Genomic DNA, 17,985 nt, shown 5'->3' with positions numbered 1-17,985 from the left:
AGGAAAGAGACTGAATCCAAATGGGTATGAATTGCACAGAGATAAAATGAGCCTGGAAATTAGAAGACAGATTCAAGCCATCAAAGGAATGAGACTCTAAAGTAACCTTTCAATAAACGGGATAATGGGATCAAGCAATCTAAGCAGCTTTTGGCTGAAGGCTGTCATTTTATGAAATAGCATATGTGACATGACTGGGAGCATTAGAGTGTATTGGACTCAGTGACCCGGCATGTCCTGTGAATGTTGCTATGGATTAGGTGCTGCATGTGAAACAACCTGGCCAGTGTCAAGCAGGAGACGCTCCCTGGAGCCTGAGCGTGAGAGGGATGCTCCCAGCACCTTGGCAGCACCAGGACACTGGAAGGCAGGCTGCATAAGACCACAAGCAGTGAGTGAGATATGTGGATTCAGACTGTCAAAACCAAGAAGCCTGAGAGGTGGCAGCTGTGTAGGGGCTGTGGCAATCTGTTCCTCAGCATACAACTGATGTATAAGTAGTATATAAACACTGTTTACGTATTTAAGTGTAACAGCAGTTTTAAGCGCTGAGTGGGGAAAGGGGGGAAACTGTTCCTACAAGGAACTCCTTTCAGAACAGATGTTTTGGCCTGGTAAAGATGTTATCAGATCCAGCTGGCAGGGAACCAACTCAATGCTTGATGAGGACCTGATTTTACTGACATCTAAAAGAGCTCACTTAGCAGACAGGAATATAGGGCAACAGAGCTCTGTCTGTGGTAGGTTGTGGAGTTCCGGGCTGCATGTAGTCTGGTCCTGGACTAAGGGAAAGAGGACAGGAAATTGTGCTGAATGTTTATTAGCTTGATCTAGCAGAACTTACAGTAGTAGTAATTAATCATTTGAACCACAGCAAATTATATTACATTAAAGTAATAGAGCTACCATGCAAAATACCCACAAGAAAACTAGAGATAATAAAATTATTGTCTGATTCTGCTACTCACCATTTTGACTATGGGAGCATTACACTAATGAACTATTTCAAAACTGTATATCCAAAAGCTTTGCTGTTATTATTCTAAGCTATATCCATAAACATCACAATTCACTAGGTTAGTCTCATTTTGCTGTGCAGATCCATAAAATTATTAATGGCTTTTAAAAAAATGAAATCTTGCAAAAGCCAGAACAAAGGGAAAAAAAGATTGTATTTCTTCTATTTTCTTGTGTTGCTCTCTTGAAACTGCTGACTCAGGTCCTGGAGGTTGAATACATCTGCAATATGAAAACAAAAGCTTTCCCCTATCACTTCTCTGTTTTGTACTTTATAAGAAATATTTCTTTTATTACTATTCAATTGATTTTCACACATTTCAATAATTACATCATCTGGTAAGATTTCTAATTACTCTTCTGTTGGTTTTTTTTCTCTCATAAATAAAATCTAAACTAACCGTTAGGTATAATCATTTTGCAGGGGTTTTGGCTGGGAGAAATTAAGAAAATTATACATTTTTATTAAGTAAAACTTTCAAAGGATGGAAAGCCCTGACAATGAATCTCTGAGTGGACTAATTCTGAGTGGCTGCATCTTGGCATATACTAATTGCAACCAGTAATGGTACGTGGGCCTCTTGTCCTCAATGCCTGTATGATGCTCTTTTTAACGGCAATATGTCAGTTACACACAATTTTGACCCATAGTGTTCTTTTACCTAGGGTTCCCTGCAGCATATAAACTCCAGGTTTTGGACTGTCTCTGCTCACTTGAAATAGCAACACTGAATAGAGGTGTTCAAATATGTGTTCAAAGCATAACACACTTTCTCTCTTTCACATTTAAAACACAGACTTTTTAAAAAGTGATAGTGCAGATTGTGAAATCTTCATGTGAAATGATAACATTTCTGTTGTTTAGAAGGCTATAAAATCTTGCACTTTCCTCAAATGGCAGGATTGTGCATGATTTGTACAAATTCCAGCCATGTCAGCAGTGACAGGAAACCCAGTGCTGGTATATGCTGATTGTGGAGAATGAAATGAGGTGGTAGTTTCCTCCAGACAAAGGTCTGCATTTCCTAACAGAGTATTTGCAATCTCAAACAGAAAAAAACTGTGCGTTGAATAGATGTATCTTCCCAAGAAACTCTCAAGCCTAAGGTTTAATGAAGGCTAAGCACATTGCAAATTTTCCCTGGAAGAAGAGATCTGCTTTTTTGCAACTTAACCTAGTAAGATTTTTCTGCAGGCTATTAAGACTGTTTTTTCCATCTGCATATTGTTCTGTTTCATTCTGTTACTGTAAATAGAAACATCATCATGCCCTCTTCTTTGGGATTTACCTTTGGGGTGACATTCCCTCCAGCTTTCATCTAAAAATTAAAGGATATTGCAGGTGTAGAAGACTTTCAGAATGAAAAAGAGAAGGTTTGGGGTTTGTTTTTGTTTTGTTTGTTGTTGGTTTGTTGTGGGTTTTTTTTGCAAGCTATTCTGTGGTAGCTGTTAATGTACAAAGTATAATGACACACCTGAAAATACTAACATTCAAACTAATGATGTACTGAATATGTTGGTTTACCTGAATCTCCCATGATCTTAAATACTGCCTAGACTATTATCAGATTAATTTGTGTGTGTGTGTGTGTGTGTACTGCTAGAGAAAAATGATGCAATCTTAAAGTGAATTATAGCTGGGTGGTAAGAGTGCAAAGACCTAATGCCATTTTCAGTGTAGTTCATTTAATGTAAAATAGTTGAAGCAGACTAAAAAGTCTGGCACTGGATACATTGCCATTAACTAAAATACCCTCAAGTGCATTTTCTGAAAGTCCTTTGCATCTGCAGTGTATGGAATTCAGTAAGTAATTCCAAAATTAATGTATAGATTTTGGAAATCTGAACTGACAACACATTTTTTGTTGTTTGGTTGTCTTTTTTTGTTGTTGTTTTGTTTGTTTGTTTGTTTCTCCCTGCACCACTTAGTTAGATAACCATGAGTGCAAAGTTTGAGGTAGTACACCTCAGGATTTTTTTTCCATTTTTTCCTCATTCTACATTACCCAATATAAAGTACAGGCCAAATAATACAATCTTTTCTTTAAAGTTCTTTTTTGTAACTGTGCATGAAGACTGAAGGATTTTGACTATTGTTTTTAACAACATATAGAAACTCTGAAGCACCTAACACACATTCATTTGTATTTGATCCCAAGATGTTCTATCTAGTCCACCTCTGAGATCAAACAAAAGGAAGGAGGAAGAGAGAAAAAAGGTTGCTATTAGAGCATGGTGTTTACTGTGCATATTCTTAAGGACAAAGAGACATAATTAAATTATCTTGAAAGTCTTCTCAATTTAGCTCATCTTATTCAGCCAATTGTGCCTTCAGTGAAGCATGCACAACTCTCATCGAACTAAAGAGAAATTGCATGTGTTTGTCTAAGGACAAGATTTCACTCTCTCCTTTTCTGCATGCCTGTACAGGATAATAATCAAATCAGAGCTTGCTGCTAGCCATTAAACGTTTGGTTAGCCAACCCATATTGACAAAATCAAAGGGTCAAATTCTGGTATTCCTGCCCACAGTGGAGAAAGTGGCTTTGCAAGCAGCTAACCTAGTCACAGGGAATTCTGCCCCCAACCAGGCTTGGGTTCTTTTGCCACCCACTGCCTTGTGCCATTTCTAGTTACAAAAACCCCTTATTTCAACTTCATGCTGTGTTTGTGAATGAAAAAAAGTCAAAGTTATGTAAAAATTGCAACAATAGCGACCACACACATACTTGCATTGAATTTCTTTTTTCTTTAGAGTGGTTATAAACAACAAAGAAAAACATGACTTAGGCTGTTTTCTTGTCCTAGCTGGATGCTGACAATCTTTCATTTAATGTAGTTTCCTTCCTAGTGCTTGCACTAAGTCTGGATTTAAATAGTCTAACTTAAAAAATGCAGTTTAATGGAAATTGGGTTTTCTGTAATTTCTGCAAGTACAACACTGAGTTATCAACTAAACCTCTTTTGAAGATAAGCATCTGCTTCCTTGAAAAGTTCATCGTTTACACAAAAAATGTTACTCAGAGCCCTTTACACAGCCCCCACTTCCAGAATGTGATTGTAAATTGAAAGGTTTTCTAGTTTTTTTAGCTATAAAAAACTTTCACTGCTTGTCGGAAGCCAAACACATCTGGCATCACTATACTTTTTTTCTGCATTTTACATGTTTTTAAAGAAAATCGCACTACTGGAATGTTTAAGGAGCAGGAACCACCAAAGAGCTTAACTACAAAGAACCTCACTGTCCTTCCTCTGCTTTCCCTTGATTGCTTAAACTTAAGATTGCTTAAGAATAATAATTCAAAGGCTATTGCAACAGTGTATCTATATAACCTTTTTGCAAACATCAAAACAACACAAGAAGCAGTTTGTTTTTCAAAGTGTGCACCATATGCCAAAGTAAAAACCAAAAAAGTTATCCTCAACACTCCCCAGCTCAGAAAATGTATGAATGTACTTTCTTGTGAGGATAAAACCAATACAGTTAGAAGAGTTTTACAAAACATCATTTACTACCTCCTGTAGATATCTTCAGGTTTCAGACAGCTGCCTCTCAGCTGAAAAGTCTCTTTTGCATTAGGAAGCTTAGAATGATTTGCACTGATCAAACTGAGAGTGCATGAAACTATGATTTTATTATAGCAGAGTTACAGGTCTATAAGGAAGATTTATTAGTGGGTGAATAACTCCCAGACAGCTCTTATCACACACAGGCATGCAGAACACAGGAAGCCAAACTAAGCAGAATTCCCTATACTGAATTTTCAATGATGTTCTTGATTATAGATAGCATTGTTTACTCTCTCTCCTTCCTCTAACTTCCCTCTTCCACTAGTCTCTAATTATATCCCTTTATGACCTGACCAATTAAAGCCTGCTCTTGAATTTATATTAGAGCTGATGAAAAATTAAAGATACAGATGTACTTTTTCCAAGGCCACGTGAACCTCAGCTGATCTGCCTGCCTGCTAGAAGCCAGACCATACTAATGTTGCACTGACTATTTTTAGCACACTATTAAGTAAGTATGCTTGAATAAGACCACCTGGCAAGCTGAGATGAATACATGCTATATTCATAATAAAAGAGTCTACAGTTTTATATTGTGAGGCTAAGCTTACCAATCTGATGGGTGAACTGGTTTAACTTCTGGATGCCACATTTAGGCTATTGATCATTCCAGGGTCAACATTAATTTAACTAAGTACTAAATTGTAATAAAATAATAGGAGTTGACTATGCTTTTGTGTAATAAAAAGCAATATAGGTAGTACCTGGATAAATAATGTGTCAGTAGAGACGGTAATGGCATTTCTTTACATATTGTTTTAACACTGTCAGATTTTATTGAAATGGACTCAATATACTTGTGGGTACCTCTTGACTATGAAAGTTTGCTTTTCTGTCACAGTATGTGCTGTAGATTGTGCGGTTTTTCAATGAATTTGAAATTTAATTTCAGGTAACTGAGTTTCTTTCCAGACATCCAGACATTCTTTACCCAAGGCTGACTCCACAGCGACCGTAGTGTTTTCCCAAATATGATAGTAGTTTCTCACTTGTCTGTTAGGGAAGCATGAGGTCATAAGGTATCATGTTTTGTTCATGAGAATTTCATGTCTTTTGGTTTCATCTTCAAATTTCTCATTAACTATTTGTCCATTTTATATTCTGGAAAAAAAGTCAACAAACAACCAAAATAACAACCCAAAACCAAACCCTCAGTTTCTCCCTAGAGAGTGACAGAATTAGATAATTGTGCTTTCTGTCATTTCATATCATCTTTTGTGTCTTTTCCATGGAATTACTGAATCCATAAATTAATCACTTTTCTGATAGACTTGTGCTTCCCATACTGTCTGCCTTAATGCACTAGCAAACATTTTTTATGTGAATGTAAAATCCTAAAGCATGAAAGGTTTGACTGTGCAGTTTTGCTTTCTTTTTGGAGCATGACAAATTTTACACCAGGTAAAAGTTGGTTAATTTACATTCCTGGGTTGATTTGTTAATTAAAGAAGCAATGTTGGGGTTTATAGGAATCTACTTTATACTGGAACAGAACTCTGGTAAATGAATGGACATGATAGATAAGTAAATCATCATAATACACTGTAAGATGCATGTTCTCATCTCCCAGCCTCCCTCTCTGAATTTTTTAGCACTACAAACAAAGGACAAATTTTAGCTGTTGATTCCTGATGGCAATCCTGACTTCATATTCTTGTCTCACTGCATGGGGATGTTAGCAGCCTACACATGCAAAAGTGTAGACTGAAAAAAATATTGGGACCAAGATCTACCCTGACAGCCTAGCAGTAGAACTGTTACCCTACAATGTCTCATGCTTCCAAATAACTGTGATTAACTCCTGTCTCTTCTTCACATTTTTGAAGAGACATATCTGCCCCAGATATCTCTCCATCTTACGTGCTTGTGTCCTTCCTTGCGTTTCATTCTTCCTTCTTTGCAAATCCCTGTTTGCCACACTATCTCCTGTTCCCCTTATGTCCTCTGAATTCCTACACTCTTTAGTCTTCTCCAGGTATTTTAACGATTTGTGGAACAGGGACATGTCATTGTCTTCTTCCCAGCAAGATGAATGAGCACCCCAAACTCATAAAGTCACTAGAACCAACAGAACAGACAACTTTTGATCTCAAGATGCAGGCTTTTTTCCTCAAGGGAGCCATTAGTTCCCTGTACCCATTGCGAATGAAGAAATATTTAAGAATTTAATGTTTTTGAGACAGCTGTTGGCCCAAATTCAGGTCAAATGTATTACCTGGTTGAAAAATTATGGAAGAAGATGTAGTGGTGGAGATGCGCAGTCTGACCTGTAAGCACCTTTTCCTTAGGAAATCAGGCCATAATGCTGTGTCATCTCCCCACACATCTATTCTCTAGGATTTGATGTACGTTATTTACAATAAATGTTAAGAGCACACAAGTTGATTACATTAACTAAATGGCAAATATTAGTTACTATCAAGGCTGGAAGTTTAATGACTTAACAGTCAAACTTCTCTCAAGAAAAAAGGTTACAAATGGTTAATCAGATGGGACTCCTACACCTACTTAAAGTTCTAGTCACCAAATGATTGCACTAAAATAACACATCTCAGAGCTGTTGGGGATTAGAGCATTAGACAGAATCACTGTGAAATTCAAAACAGTTCAGAGGCAAAGAAGAAAAAAAGGTAATAATAAAGCTTACTTGCATTTACAGCTATTCCATAGGCAACCATCTTGTGAAATGCGATGCTTTTGTCAAGCTGCCTCCTCAGTGCTCCTCCACAGCACTTGGTGAAAAAGCAGACCTTGTTTTATATCATTCCTATTACTACTTACAGCTCACATTTTGAAGATGAGAAGAGAGGAGTTCAGTACATTTAAAAATGGAATGCTGAAGGAATTCAGTGGAAGTTTAGGGTTAGTCTTAACTTTGTGTTTCAGGGAGCTGTTTCTGGCACAGTGACACTCCTGGACTTCTTAAGCTATTCAGCCTATTTAGAGGTTCAAAACCAGGTTTGATAAACCTCTGCTACACTTAGCTGTGATTTGTGAATGGATTTTCAGGGCTGGTGATTTAAGTAATTTGCAGATATACGGATACCAGGCTGGGCCACCACTTTGCAACTTTAGTTTCAGCCAAATGAACACAGCTGAAGGGCTGGCAAAGCCAGCTTGCAAGGAAAACATTTTATCTGCATTCAGGAAATGCAACCCCCAGGAGGATGAGACTGTCTAGAGCTCAGGTGGCTGCATGCTTATGTGTTACTGAGCCATCTTCCCCATTATTGGAAGTGCTGGCCAGCAGTGTGCTCATGGCCAGCTGGGTGCCTCTGTGCAGAGCCAGTCTGGGGCCAGGGCAGGCAGCCGTCAGTCAACACTAACACGCTCTGCTGGGACCTAGGCAGCCCTCATCAGCCAAATACAGTCTCTGAATGATGTTCTGGGTGTCTAGATTGCTTGCTTGACCTGGCACAGTGACATGCCAAAGATTCTGGCATTTATCCATGCTGTTTCTAGGCTACTAAATCTTCCAAAAATATGGGCTACTCTGGGGTGCAATGCCGAGACACAGCACCTCCCCAGAGGGCCACAGGATCCAGCCTGTGTTGACCATCCCTGTGCCAGTCAAGCTGCTCTTTACCACTGCTCTCAAGAGCAGAATATTTTATAGAAGAGAAGAATATTGAATATCTGTAAGGAGAGTTCCAGTTCTCTGAGTTCTTACTCAGCATCTAAGTGGGCATGCAAATACTTCGTTAATTCACAAATGGATTCAGAAGTCCAGCAAGACTTTATTCTTAAATGCTCAGCTCTGAACTCAAACAATTATGAAACAGCATTGATTCCCAACCTAAAGACTGCTGGAAATGTAAGTCTAACTCTGAATAAAAAAATGGCAGAACTGAAATCAGAACCAGCTTACAATAAAATAAAATTATTGTTACAATATTTAAATTCCTTGTTGTTCATAGAGTCATGAAGTGATCAGTCATTTTCTACCCAAACATATGGTATTGGAATTGCTCTGACTGTAATAATACACTGCAAGTCAAAACTGTAGCTAGTACAGCCAAAGCAGTGAGTACTTCCTATACATGATGCCAAGGTTAATGTAAGTGCTTCTGAGCAGATGACCACTCCATTACAAAAACACATGTTTATAAGAAAGGAAGACGTGAATAGCGACCAGTCAGACAACAGGGTTTAAACATGTTTCTTGTTATCCTTATGCCACTTTTATCTATCTGTAGATTTTCTTCCTCCCATTTTCACTTTGCAGCTACACAGAATACACACGATGAATATGTATTTTCTCCAATTGGCCAAGTTGCATTATTACATCTGCTTTTTGTAGTTTCTCACTTTTCACTTCATGACACCATACTATGCAGTGACTGCGAAAATCAGTGTTACATATAGAGCACTGTGTTAAACAAGCCATTTATTTCTCTAGTCATGAATACTGACAGTTTAAATGGTAATAGCTAGGCAATAATGTACAGAATTCTCTATCAAAAATTGAAATTCCTTGGAAAATGTTTGATATGGATAATATTGCTGAACTAGGGAAATAAAAAAGGGAGGGGAGGATAACGTGGCTATTTGAGAAATGGTACTTACAATGCTTGTTCCTCTTAAGAATGAAATGAGGTTTCTACTGACTGGTAACAGGATTAGCATGCAGTTAAAATTAAGGCACGTTGCAGAAGCTCTTGCCCAAGCCAGGGTTGACTGTACATATAATAGTATAAAGAAATTAAATTACAAGCTTTGTATAGGAAGACCAAAAGAAAAATACTATATTAATATAATACTCTTATATGGGAAAATTACTGTTGAAGCATCAAAAATATTATGAAGGATACAAATAAAATCAGACTATGCATCCATTTTTCTTGTGGAGGTCTTTAACAATCAAACTCATACTTACTCCCAGCATAATCCTTGTGTAAATGTAGGCATCTTCATCTTCATACCAGTGAAAGGTATCAATAAACAAATAGAAATTCAGCCCCAGCCACACCAGCTACAAAGCAGACAGCCTACAGATTAGTGATATTTACAGTATTTTAAAATGCAGATAAAACTGATTATGGTTATAGATTTAAAAGTATCTGAGAGATACTTCAAAATCAGCGTGTAACTCAGCTCTTGACCACAGGTGATAGAAATCAGAAATGCCTGCTGGAATGAGGCTATCTTTTAGCAAATGCAAGATTACAGTTCTATCCCCACATCCCCTGCAGAGGATATAGATGACATTTACTGTGTGATGGTAAACTTGATCTTAAATGCAGGGCTTAGCCTGGTCCCTAAAAAGGCAATAAAAGCTAGAATCAAACAATTCCATAAATTAAGGAAGTTACGACCTGAGGAAATTCCTTTCTCTGTCCCCCAAACTCAATTCACCAAAGCCCCTGAAAATAATTCAGAATATAATTTCAATTACAATCGCAAAGCCCTGTTCCCTTTATCTGAGGAACAAAGCACACAGACTTTAAAATAATTAAAAATAAAACAGTAAGACTTTAAATTGTTTTTAAGACTAGTTATAAAAAGGCTGCTGAATATTTTATAGCAAGTTTTACATTAAGCTTGGGAATATTACTGTAAGCAAAACATAAAGTGTCTTTTAAACAAGCTTAAAATATTTATATATAGCCAATTAGATTTTTTTAAATGCTAAAAATACTCACTAATAACAGCACTGAGAGTTTTTCATTCAAAATCCAGCATCCCATTCTGAGTGCCTTTCCCTATGTTAGCAGTAGCTGACTCTTGCCTTCCAGTGTAACCTGAGTTCTCTGTCCATTCCTGAGGCTTTTCTAACTCCTTTTGTCTTTAGATTTTAATAAACACCTAGTGGGAGCAGGAGCTCTCTAGGAATTTTCTAATTAAGGACTCTCTGACAAGAACCAATCACCCAAGTGACATGTCTCATGACCTGTGTAAATAAAATGCTGGTCATTCTCCATTCTTTTCTTTCTCCAGGGTTATTTTGTAGCAAATGAGAGATGCTGTCATTAAATTGTCCTCTTGTCCTAGAATTTATTTGGGTGAGGTTTTTTTGCCTTGTCTTTGCAGTTTGAACAGAGTGCAACATTTCTTCATGATTTTTCTTTTAATTTAGTGGCAAATGCATTCATCCCTTATGTGAATATAAGATGGGAACATTGCTAAAACTTGTTGGAAATGGCAAAGTCACTCATTCAGAAGTCAGGAATTGTCAGAATAAAGTGTGCCAAGATTCACTGGGATTTCTTGCAAATATAGATTATGGCAATGTTGAAATGCACGGTAATTTTTTATTCATTTGGCTACAGTAATAAAATTAGCAGTTACTTTATCTTTCTCCTATTTATGCTGTTTGGTGTAAGGACGTGAATCATGCTTCCTTGCCTTGCTGCTAGGAGAAGAGAAGTAAAAATTGATGTCCTCCAGATTTCTCTGTCAAGCCTCACAAACATCAGCTGCCTTCAGTTATGACCTGTGAGGTGAGTAGAGGGTGCCTATTTCAGAAGTCTCAGCACAGAGGTGTTAGGTAAAACCATGTCCCTTACTTGTGCGTGTGGCATGAGCAGCCTGGCAGGTGCTGTGGCTCTCCATGGCTCTCTCTGCACACTGCTCCCACGCTTTGTTTGCAAAGTGACATTGCTTTGGCAAGACTTGAGATACTCAGGAAATATAAGCCTCTTCCAAATGCAACCCACAAAGAGTGCACAGGGCTAAAGCTTACCCATGTTTTTTCAGGATTTGTTTTTATTTATAAAACCAGGTGTTCCTGTTCCTTTGGGTTTGTCCTGAGGATTCTTCAGCCTTCTTCCTTCAACTTAGAGGTCTATTCCTGTGAGGATTGAATGAGCCACCTGCAAAAGTGAGTCAGAGGGATTCAGTACCTCTCAGCAAGATCAAAACCTTTTGACAGGTCAGTGCAACAGAGAATACTGCTAGTCCTCTCAAGACTTTTCTTTAGTATGTGGTTATTTGAGCAGCCTGCACCATGATTATATTCAATGTGAAGAAGAAATTTTATTATTTGCCTTTGTTAAGAAAGAAAAATAATTTGTTGATCTTTCTGCAATTCTCCAGGAAAATTCCCACCCCTTGGCCCCCTTACATAGTGGAAGTATCAACAATTGTGGTAAGGAAGACATTGCTTTGAAACATGGCCAATTCCACTGTAGGAAGATCCTCCTTGCTGACCAGATTTTAGCTCCCCTTTTGCCCTGTCCTGGTTAGCACTCTTCATTGACCCTTGGCTCTTCTTGCCACAAGCTGTGTGAACTCTGTCTGTAGTATTTTGGTTCCTTCCTCAGTAAAACCATTTTCTTAAAGTCTTCCGGACTTGGCTGCAAAAGAGAATTTTCTGTAACAAAATAACTTAACATTTCTTAAGGTTTAAATGTTATTAAGCTAGCTACTTTTTAAGCCAGTGCTAATGGCCATTAATATGAGTTAACAGAATCATGGAAATGTGGTTATAGATACTCTGAATAGAAGCATTTACAAGGGATTTATTCTGAGCTTTGTTTTTCTTGGATGGTAAAATTAAGCATTATTCATTAACAAACTTTATAACATGCCATGTGCAATAATTGGCCACTGTCCATTATTGACTTGATGCAGGCTATTCCCAAAACCAACCTTTTTGTAATAGCTTTGGTAGTGCAGGAGCCAACAAGACAGTGAGTATTACTGTGTTTTTGAGAGAGGTCAAAAGAAAAGGAAATAAGGGAGAAAGAAAGAAGAATGTGCAGAGGGCCAGGAGAAATACTGGTAAGGTCAGATGCCAATTTTAACTACTTATAAAGCGGGGGTGAGGGGAGCCGGGGAAGGGGGGGGAGCAGGGAGAAAACTCACTATCTGGATTAGCTGCACTTCAAAGGGAAAGGCTGCACTGCGATGTTCTGCTTTGAAGTTCAGCCGATCCAGACAGCAATTTTCTAAAATGAGTCAAAACTGGCATCTGAAATAGATTTTTTTTTATTTTTTATTTTTTTTTTTTCAGAGTACAGCAGATTCATATGCTGGTTTAGGCTCCAAAATTTGTCTGGATCAGCAGCTGTACTTCAAAGCATCACATCTCAGTACAGCATTTGACTTTGAAGTGCATGTGGTCCAGATGCCAGTCCTCTTAAAGGAGCCGATGAATCAACTGCACTTTATTTTTTGTCTGTTAAAAAAGCTATGTTTTTTCTCATATATAACAGTAATGTGTGTGGTCTCCAGTATGGTATCTATCAATAAAAACATAAAGCTAACACAAAAGCTCTTTATTGCTTCATTTTCTACAAAGGAACTTGTCATCATTGTTTTGTTATACAGATTTGCAGTGATCTCAGGCAATTTCTGGTGCAAACTATTCGGACAAGACTCAGGAAAGGACGTTTTATTGATTAAAGAACTAACAGAATTCCATTTTGGTTTTGTTTTATTATTATTATGAGCTGCAACTGTCCTAAAAAGGACATAGAATGAGGATGAAAAGGGGTTTGTTCTGACAGTTGGAGAAAAAGCAGTGATGAGTATGTTGAGTTCCCATGCAAGAGACAGGCAATGCTGTCATTAGCTTAAAAGGTCAGTTTTTGCATGAAAAGAGGTTTATGAGGTGCTGAATTCTTCCATGTAAGTATCTCAGCGTTAATGTCAATGTTTATATCAATTACTGCTACAGATCTTGATCGCAGTTAGTTCTATTCTATTTGACAGCAACCTCTATCTGAGGTTGTTAGTAATTTTTTTTAAGTACTTTCAACAGTGCTTACCCTTTACAAGACAAATTAATTATTAACATGAGACTGTGTACATATACCTACATATATTTCATTTGCCTAGGCTATCTGAATTTTACTATTAGCTACACATGCCTTGTTTCTCAAAGACAAAAACATTTCTGTTTATTCTGAAATCTGCTCTAACTCCTTCATAGTTTTCCTGTGTGCTTGATTTTATGTCTATTAGAAAACTGGATGAATTAATAAGTTTTCTATGCTACATATAGAGATGGCTGTAAATAAACAAGCAGTCCAGAGCATCAAGGTGATTTGATTTTGCAGACCATCTGACAGCCATTTAATTGCTGGCTATATTAGACTGTACACTTGTATTAGATGTTACAAAATGGTGGTACTGCTGTGTTCTTTAATTTTTACATTATTTCTACATAATGTTTTGTAATAATGTTTAAGAAATGAGAGAGAGATTTGTCTCTGTTGAATGGATGAAGAAGCTGCACAGTACATATGATAAACCATTCAACTTTTGTGGAGAGAGAAGCTGCTGAAGCTGATTAGATTGCAAACCCTTTCCTTTTGTTATCTTTTTCCTTTTAAAGACAATTCTGAAGGAACAGTGGTCAAAGTTCAGTTTTGGTTGTTCTTCAATGCCCTGATTCTAGCTTTGTAAAAGAATCTTACTACATTTCTATAAACAGTGGCTGGGTGACTAGTAGCAGAAAAACAGCTTTATAATTTTTAGAGATCTTAATATAGTGGGGTTGTGGGTTTTTTATTTAACTACCTCATTATTGTTATTGGATATATTTTATGGACTATACTCCCATTATGGATGGAGGAACTGTTTCACAGTTTGAGAACATTTAAAAAAAAACCCAAAACCTTAAAACACTAATCTAATATCAACCTTGTCAGTCCCAAAGATTCAAAAATAATTAGATTCTTCAAGAATTTATGAAATTATAAAAAAAGAAAAGTGTGCAGTCTGGGGAAGACTGCTGAGTACTAAGACTTAAAGGTCATCTGGCCTCTTGTTTACAGGTTTTTTTCAGTAATAACGTATTTATTTATTTATTTAAAATATTAAAAACCTTGGTCCCAAAAGGGAGCTTAAGCAACAACAACAAAAAATCATGCAGCTATTAAAACACTGTTGATGCATCTGGCAGAATTAGCTATGATATAGCAATTATTGAATTGTTCTCTTCATTTTATTATCAGTTGTCTGTAGCAGGGCTCCCAGATCTTCTGAATTTCTGTGAGCTATTCTTTTGGACAACAAGTGAAAGATATTCACATTTTCATACCAGTACTATGTCCACAAAGTCATTGGTCACAAGGCACAAAATGGAGAAAATGTTTTATGTCTCTAACCAGAGAAGCAGAATAAAATTCCAGAATCCCTTTAAAAAGAAGAAAAGTCTTCTGGTTGTAGGTCCAGCTCCTCTTGAACTCCACAGAACAGTGTAATAAACCACACACAGTGCAAGAAACCAGTTACTTCCCTTGCGTTAGCAGAGCTGATATTGCTGCTGGGGATATCTCAGCTGATGGGAAGTGCCAGGATCTGGAATCACAGCACATGCCAGCGATGGCTACAGAAGTCAAGAAAAGGAGTTGACAGAACAGCGAAGGTCAAAGGGTGTGAGATCAAAATGATTGTCACTGACCAGTGTGGGAAGAACTATTGTTTCTACCTGCACAGGGCTCAACACCCTGTTTGCAGAGGACAACCCCAACTCTGACTCTTTCCACAAGGCAGCAGAAAGGTGTATTAATGAGAAACCGAACAGCTCTAGATTGGGAGATAATCAGTTCCCAGCCGATATATATTAGTATTTGAATCAACATCTTTTCTGTCTCAAGGGACTCCTTTATTACCATGCTCACACTGTAATCAAAATATATTCAGGAGCAATTTCAGACATTCAAAAGCTATTTGTTTCAATAAATGCCAAAATCTCCCAGGTCTTTACTGTGCGTCTCCAGAAACAGTGTATCCTACCTTCCTAATTATATGTGCAAAATGCTAGTTTGCCCACACAGCTTGTTTTCCAGCTTAATAAAACAAAACAACCCCTCAAAGCAGCTGAAATCTTGTACAAATAGATGTGTTCACAAACTACCCTGGTAGAATTTTCTTTTAGCTCTTTTGTAGGTAGCAAGCCATGGAAAATAGGTTAAAGATGAAATGAGAAAAACAAGGAGCAGGAAGAAAAAGGGATGACAGTAGTATCTATGACGTTTTCTGTGTCACCAGACCTGAAAAATCCTGTAACAGATACTTTTCATCTGGTCCTGTCTTTTTTGTTCCTAATATGGCACAAACAAGTTGTGTGTCAGCTGTCTTCCCTCCAGCTCTTCATCTCCTGTTCCAGGTGCCCCTATCAAGTCCACTGATCTGCAATTTGTGACACTCTTTTGCAGGACTGTGCTCACAGGATGCTTCTTATGGGAGCATGAAGTCCTGAGTCCAGTCCTAGGCTACCCAGTATACAAAAGATACATACCTACTGAAATTAGTCCAGTCAAGGTCACAAAGAGGATCAAGGGACTGGAGCATCTTTCATTGGACAAGAAGATGAGAAGATTGGAACTGTTCAGCCCAGAGAAGAACAGATCCAAGAGATCTTATCATGTAACTACCTGATGGGAGGGTTCAAAGAAACTGGAGCCAGACTCTTCCCAGTGGTGCCCAGTGACAGGACCAGAAGCAATGGGCACAAACTGAAACACAGAGTGTTCTGTCTGGAACACTTTCTTACTCTGAGTGTGACCAAGCACTGGCACAGATTGCCCAAAGAGGGTATGAAGTCTATGAAGGGTATTTGGATACTTCCCCTCTTGGAAGTTTTCAAAACGCATCTAGGCACAGTCCCAAGCAGCCTGGTGTAGGTTACTCAGCTCTGAGCAGGGACGCTGAACTGTGTGATCTCCAGAGGTCCTTTCCAGCCTCAGCCATTTTGAGGTATCTGTGATTTCCACTTAGTTTACTAGAGTAAAGTGAATGGACCATTCTGAAGTTTCTTACCCTAGACTATGAGCATACTTAATTTAGCTAAATTAATTTGTCTTTTGTTAAAATTTTCATGAAGAAGTTATTAGATTAGTCTGATTTTATTTCTGGCTCTCATTCAGAGCTTTGTGATCTCATTAGCAGTCTGTTTTTATGAGGATTAAATGTTTTTGAGTGCTAGATTTAATATTTTCAGTGGAATATTTTATATCCATTTTGGCTGATGCAGTTTTAAATTCTTCCTCTGGATACACCAAAAACAATTATAAGAAGGAAACCTAGGTATTTAAGTGACTTCATATAACCCTAAGAGGAGTAGCAATAACATGATTAAAGACTTCCATTAAATGAATATAAGGACTCATATATAGGTATATTTTTAAGACAGTGAGCTGCAAATAATTTTTCCAAAAAAACACATCACCATGCAAATTCCTCATTTGCATAGTAGTAAAATTACCAGAGTTGATAAAACTGTATGTTATCTGAATGGTTTCCAGTGAATGATTTCTCCTCATTTAGATTTTATATTCCTTCCCAAATTCATTCCGAGATTATTATTAAATCCTATTCCATATTAAATTAAAAATGAAATGCAGTTTGCCCAGTATAGGAGCATTAAAGGGTCACCCCTAGGTAGTCCTTGGCATCAGTAATCATATGCACATGCAGGAAGAGTAGTGATATGTACAACCTTTCCAGATGGCAATTCACAACTGCACACAAGAACAGAGGTCAAAAGCTAAGAGTTCACCTAGTAGAAAACATTTTCTAGCATGCTCAAAGTGGAAATTGTATTTTAAAGTAATTACAGGCTATCTTTTTAAAGACTGCAGTATAGCAATATATAAAAACATAAACTATAAGTGTTCTACACTCATTTCTCTGCCACTAAAATGTTATTTGCTTCCATTACCTTAAATTCAAATAAGCCAGTGGCTCTGCCTAAAAAGTAGCTGTCTGTTGTGAGAACAAGCCATGAAGAGGCCTAGATAGGGGGGAGAATAAAGATCAAATACACCAAGAAGTGGTGAAGAAACAATGAATAAAGACCCAGTGGGAGGATGACAACAGACCTTTAAACAGTGTTTTCATAGATTAAGCAACAGTACCCTTGTGAGCAAAGGTTTCCAAGTGATGCCTGAGTCTATTTCACCTTCCAATATTTCTTCTCCACATCTTTATCCCTTCCCCTAAGCTTTTCCTAAAAGCCCTGTAAATTTTAGCAATTAAAATCATTAATCCTAAATCAGATTTTGCCAACATCTCATGGCAATACTGTCCATAGGTAAAAAGTCTTTTACTTACAGTTTGTGACACATTTGATTTAACCTGTTGCTGACAAAGTTTTAGGACATCATATTGATTCCCAAAGGCCAAGTGGTTGCATCTCATGATTTGGTCCTTGAGACTGAAATTTTATTTCAAATTATTCCTTTTGAATAAGATTCTGAATTCATACATTCACACCTGTAGTGGAGCAATTACTGATCAATGGGGTTCTGAATCTGAGCCTGGAGAAGAAAGCAGCAGACAAGCATACACTCCTTTCTCACCTCTCCTCTCTCTTGGGAAAGGCACTGAGACTTTTTCCTTCTTTCCACACCATATGTAGACTGGTGTCCTGCCAGAAAGGGCAACACAAACAACATAATCAACACTCATCTCCTCCAGCCAGACCAAGACTGGCTTTGTCCCTGC

At 37.6% G+C, this 17,985-nt stretch overlaps 1 protein-coding gene across 1 annotated transcript in view; it reads right to left on the bottom strand.

The window, feature by feature from the left end:
• The window catches only part of NOX3 (NADPH oxidase 3), a 40,935-nt gene extending 30,661 nt beyond the window's left edge, over positions 1-10,274 (bottom strand). The window contains exons 1-4 of the mRNA XM_009997343.1: positions 10,230-10,274; positions 9,464-9,559; positions 9,154-9,264; positions 7,235-7,319 (exon numbers count right to left, since the gene is read on the bottom strand). Coding sequence (XP_009995645.1) covers positions 7,235-7,319; positions 9,154-9,264; positions 9,464-9,559; positions 10,230-10,274 — 337 coding nt within the window. The remainder of the gene's footprint in view (positions 1-7,234; positions 7,320-9,153; positions 9,265-9,463; positions 9,560-10,229) is intronic.
• Between the last annotated feature and the right edge of the window lie 7,711 nt (positions 10,275-17,985).

This window comes from Chaetura pelagica, unplaced genomic scaffold (assembly GCF_000747805.2).
Source record: "Chaetura pelagica isolate M959 unplaced genomic scaffold, ChaPel_1.0 scaffold315, whole genome shotgun sequence".
Classification (NCBI taxonomy): domain Eukaryota; kingdom Metazoa; phylum Chordata; class Aves; order Apodiformes; family Apodidae; genus Chaetura; species Chaetura pelagica.
Note: the sequence above shows the minus strand (reverse complement) of the source record. Positions and strands in the feature narration are given on the sequence as shown.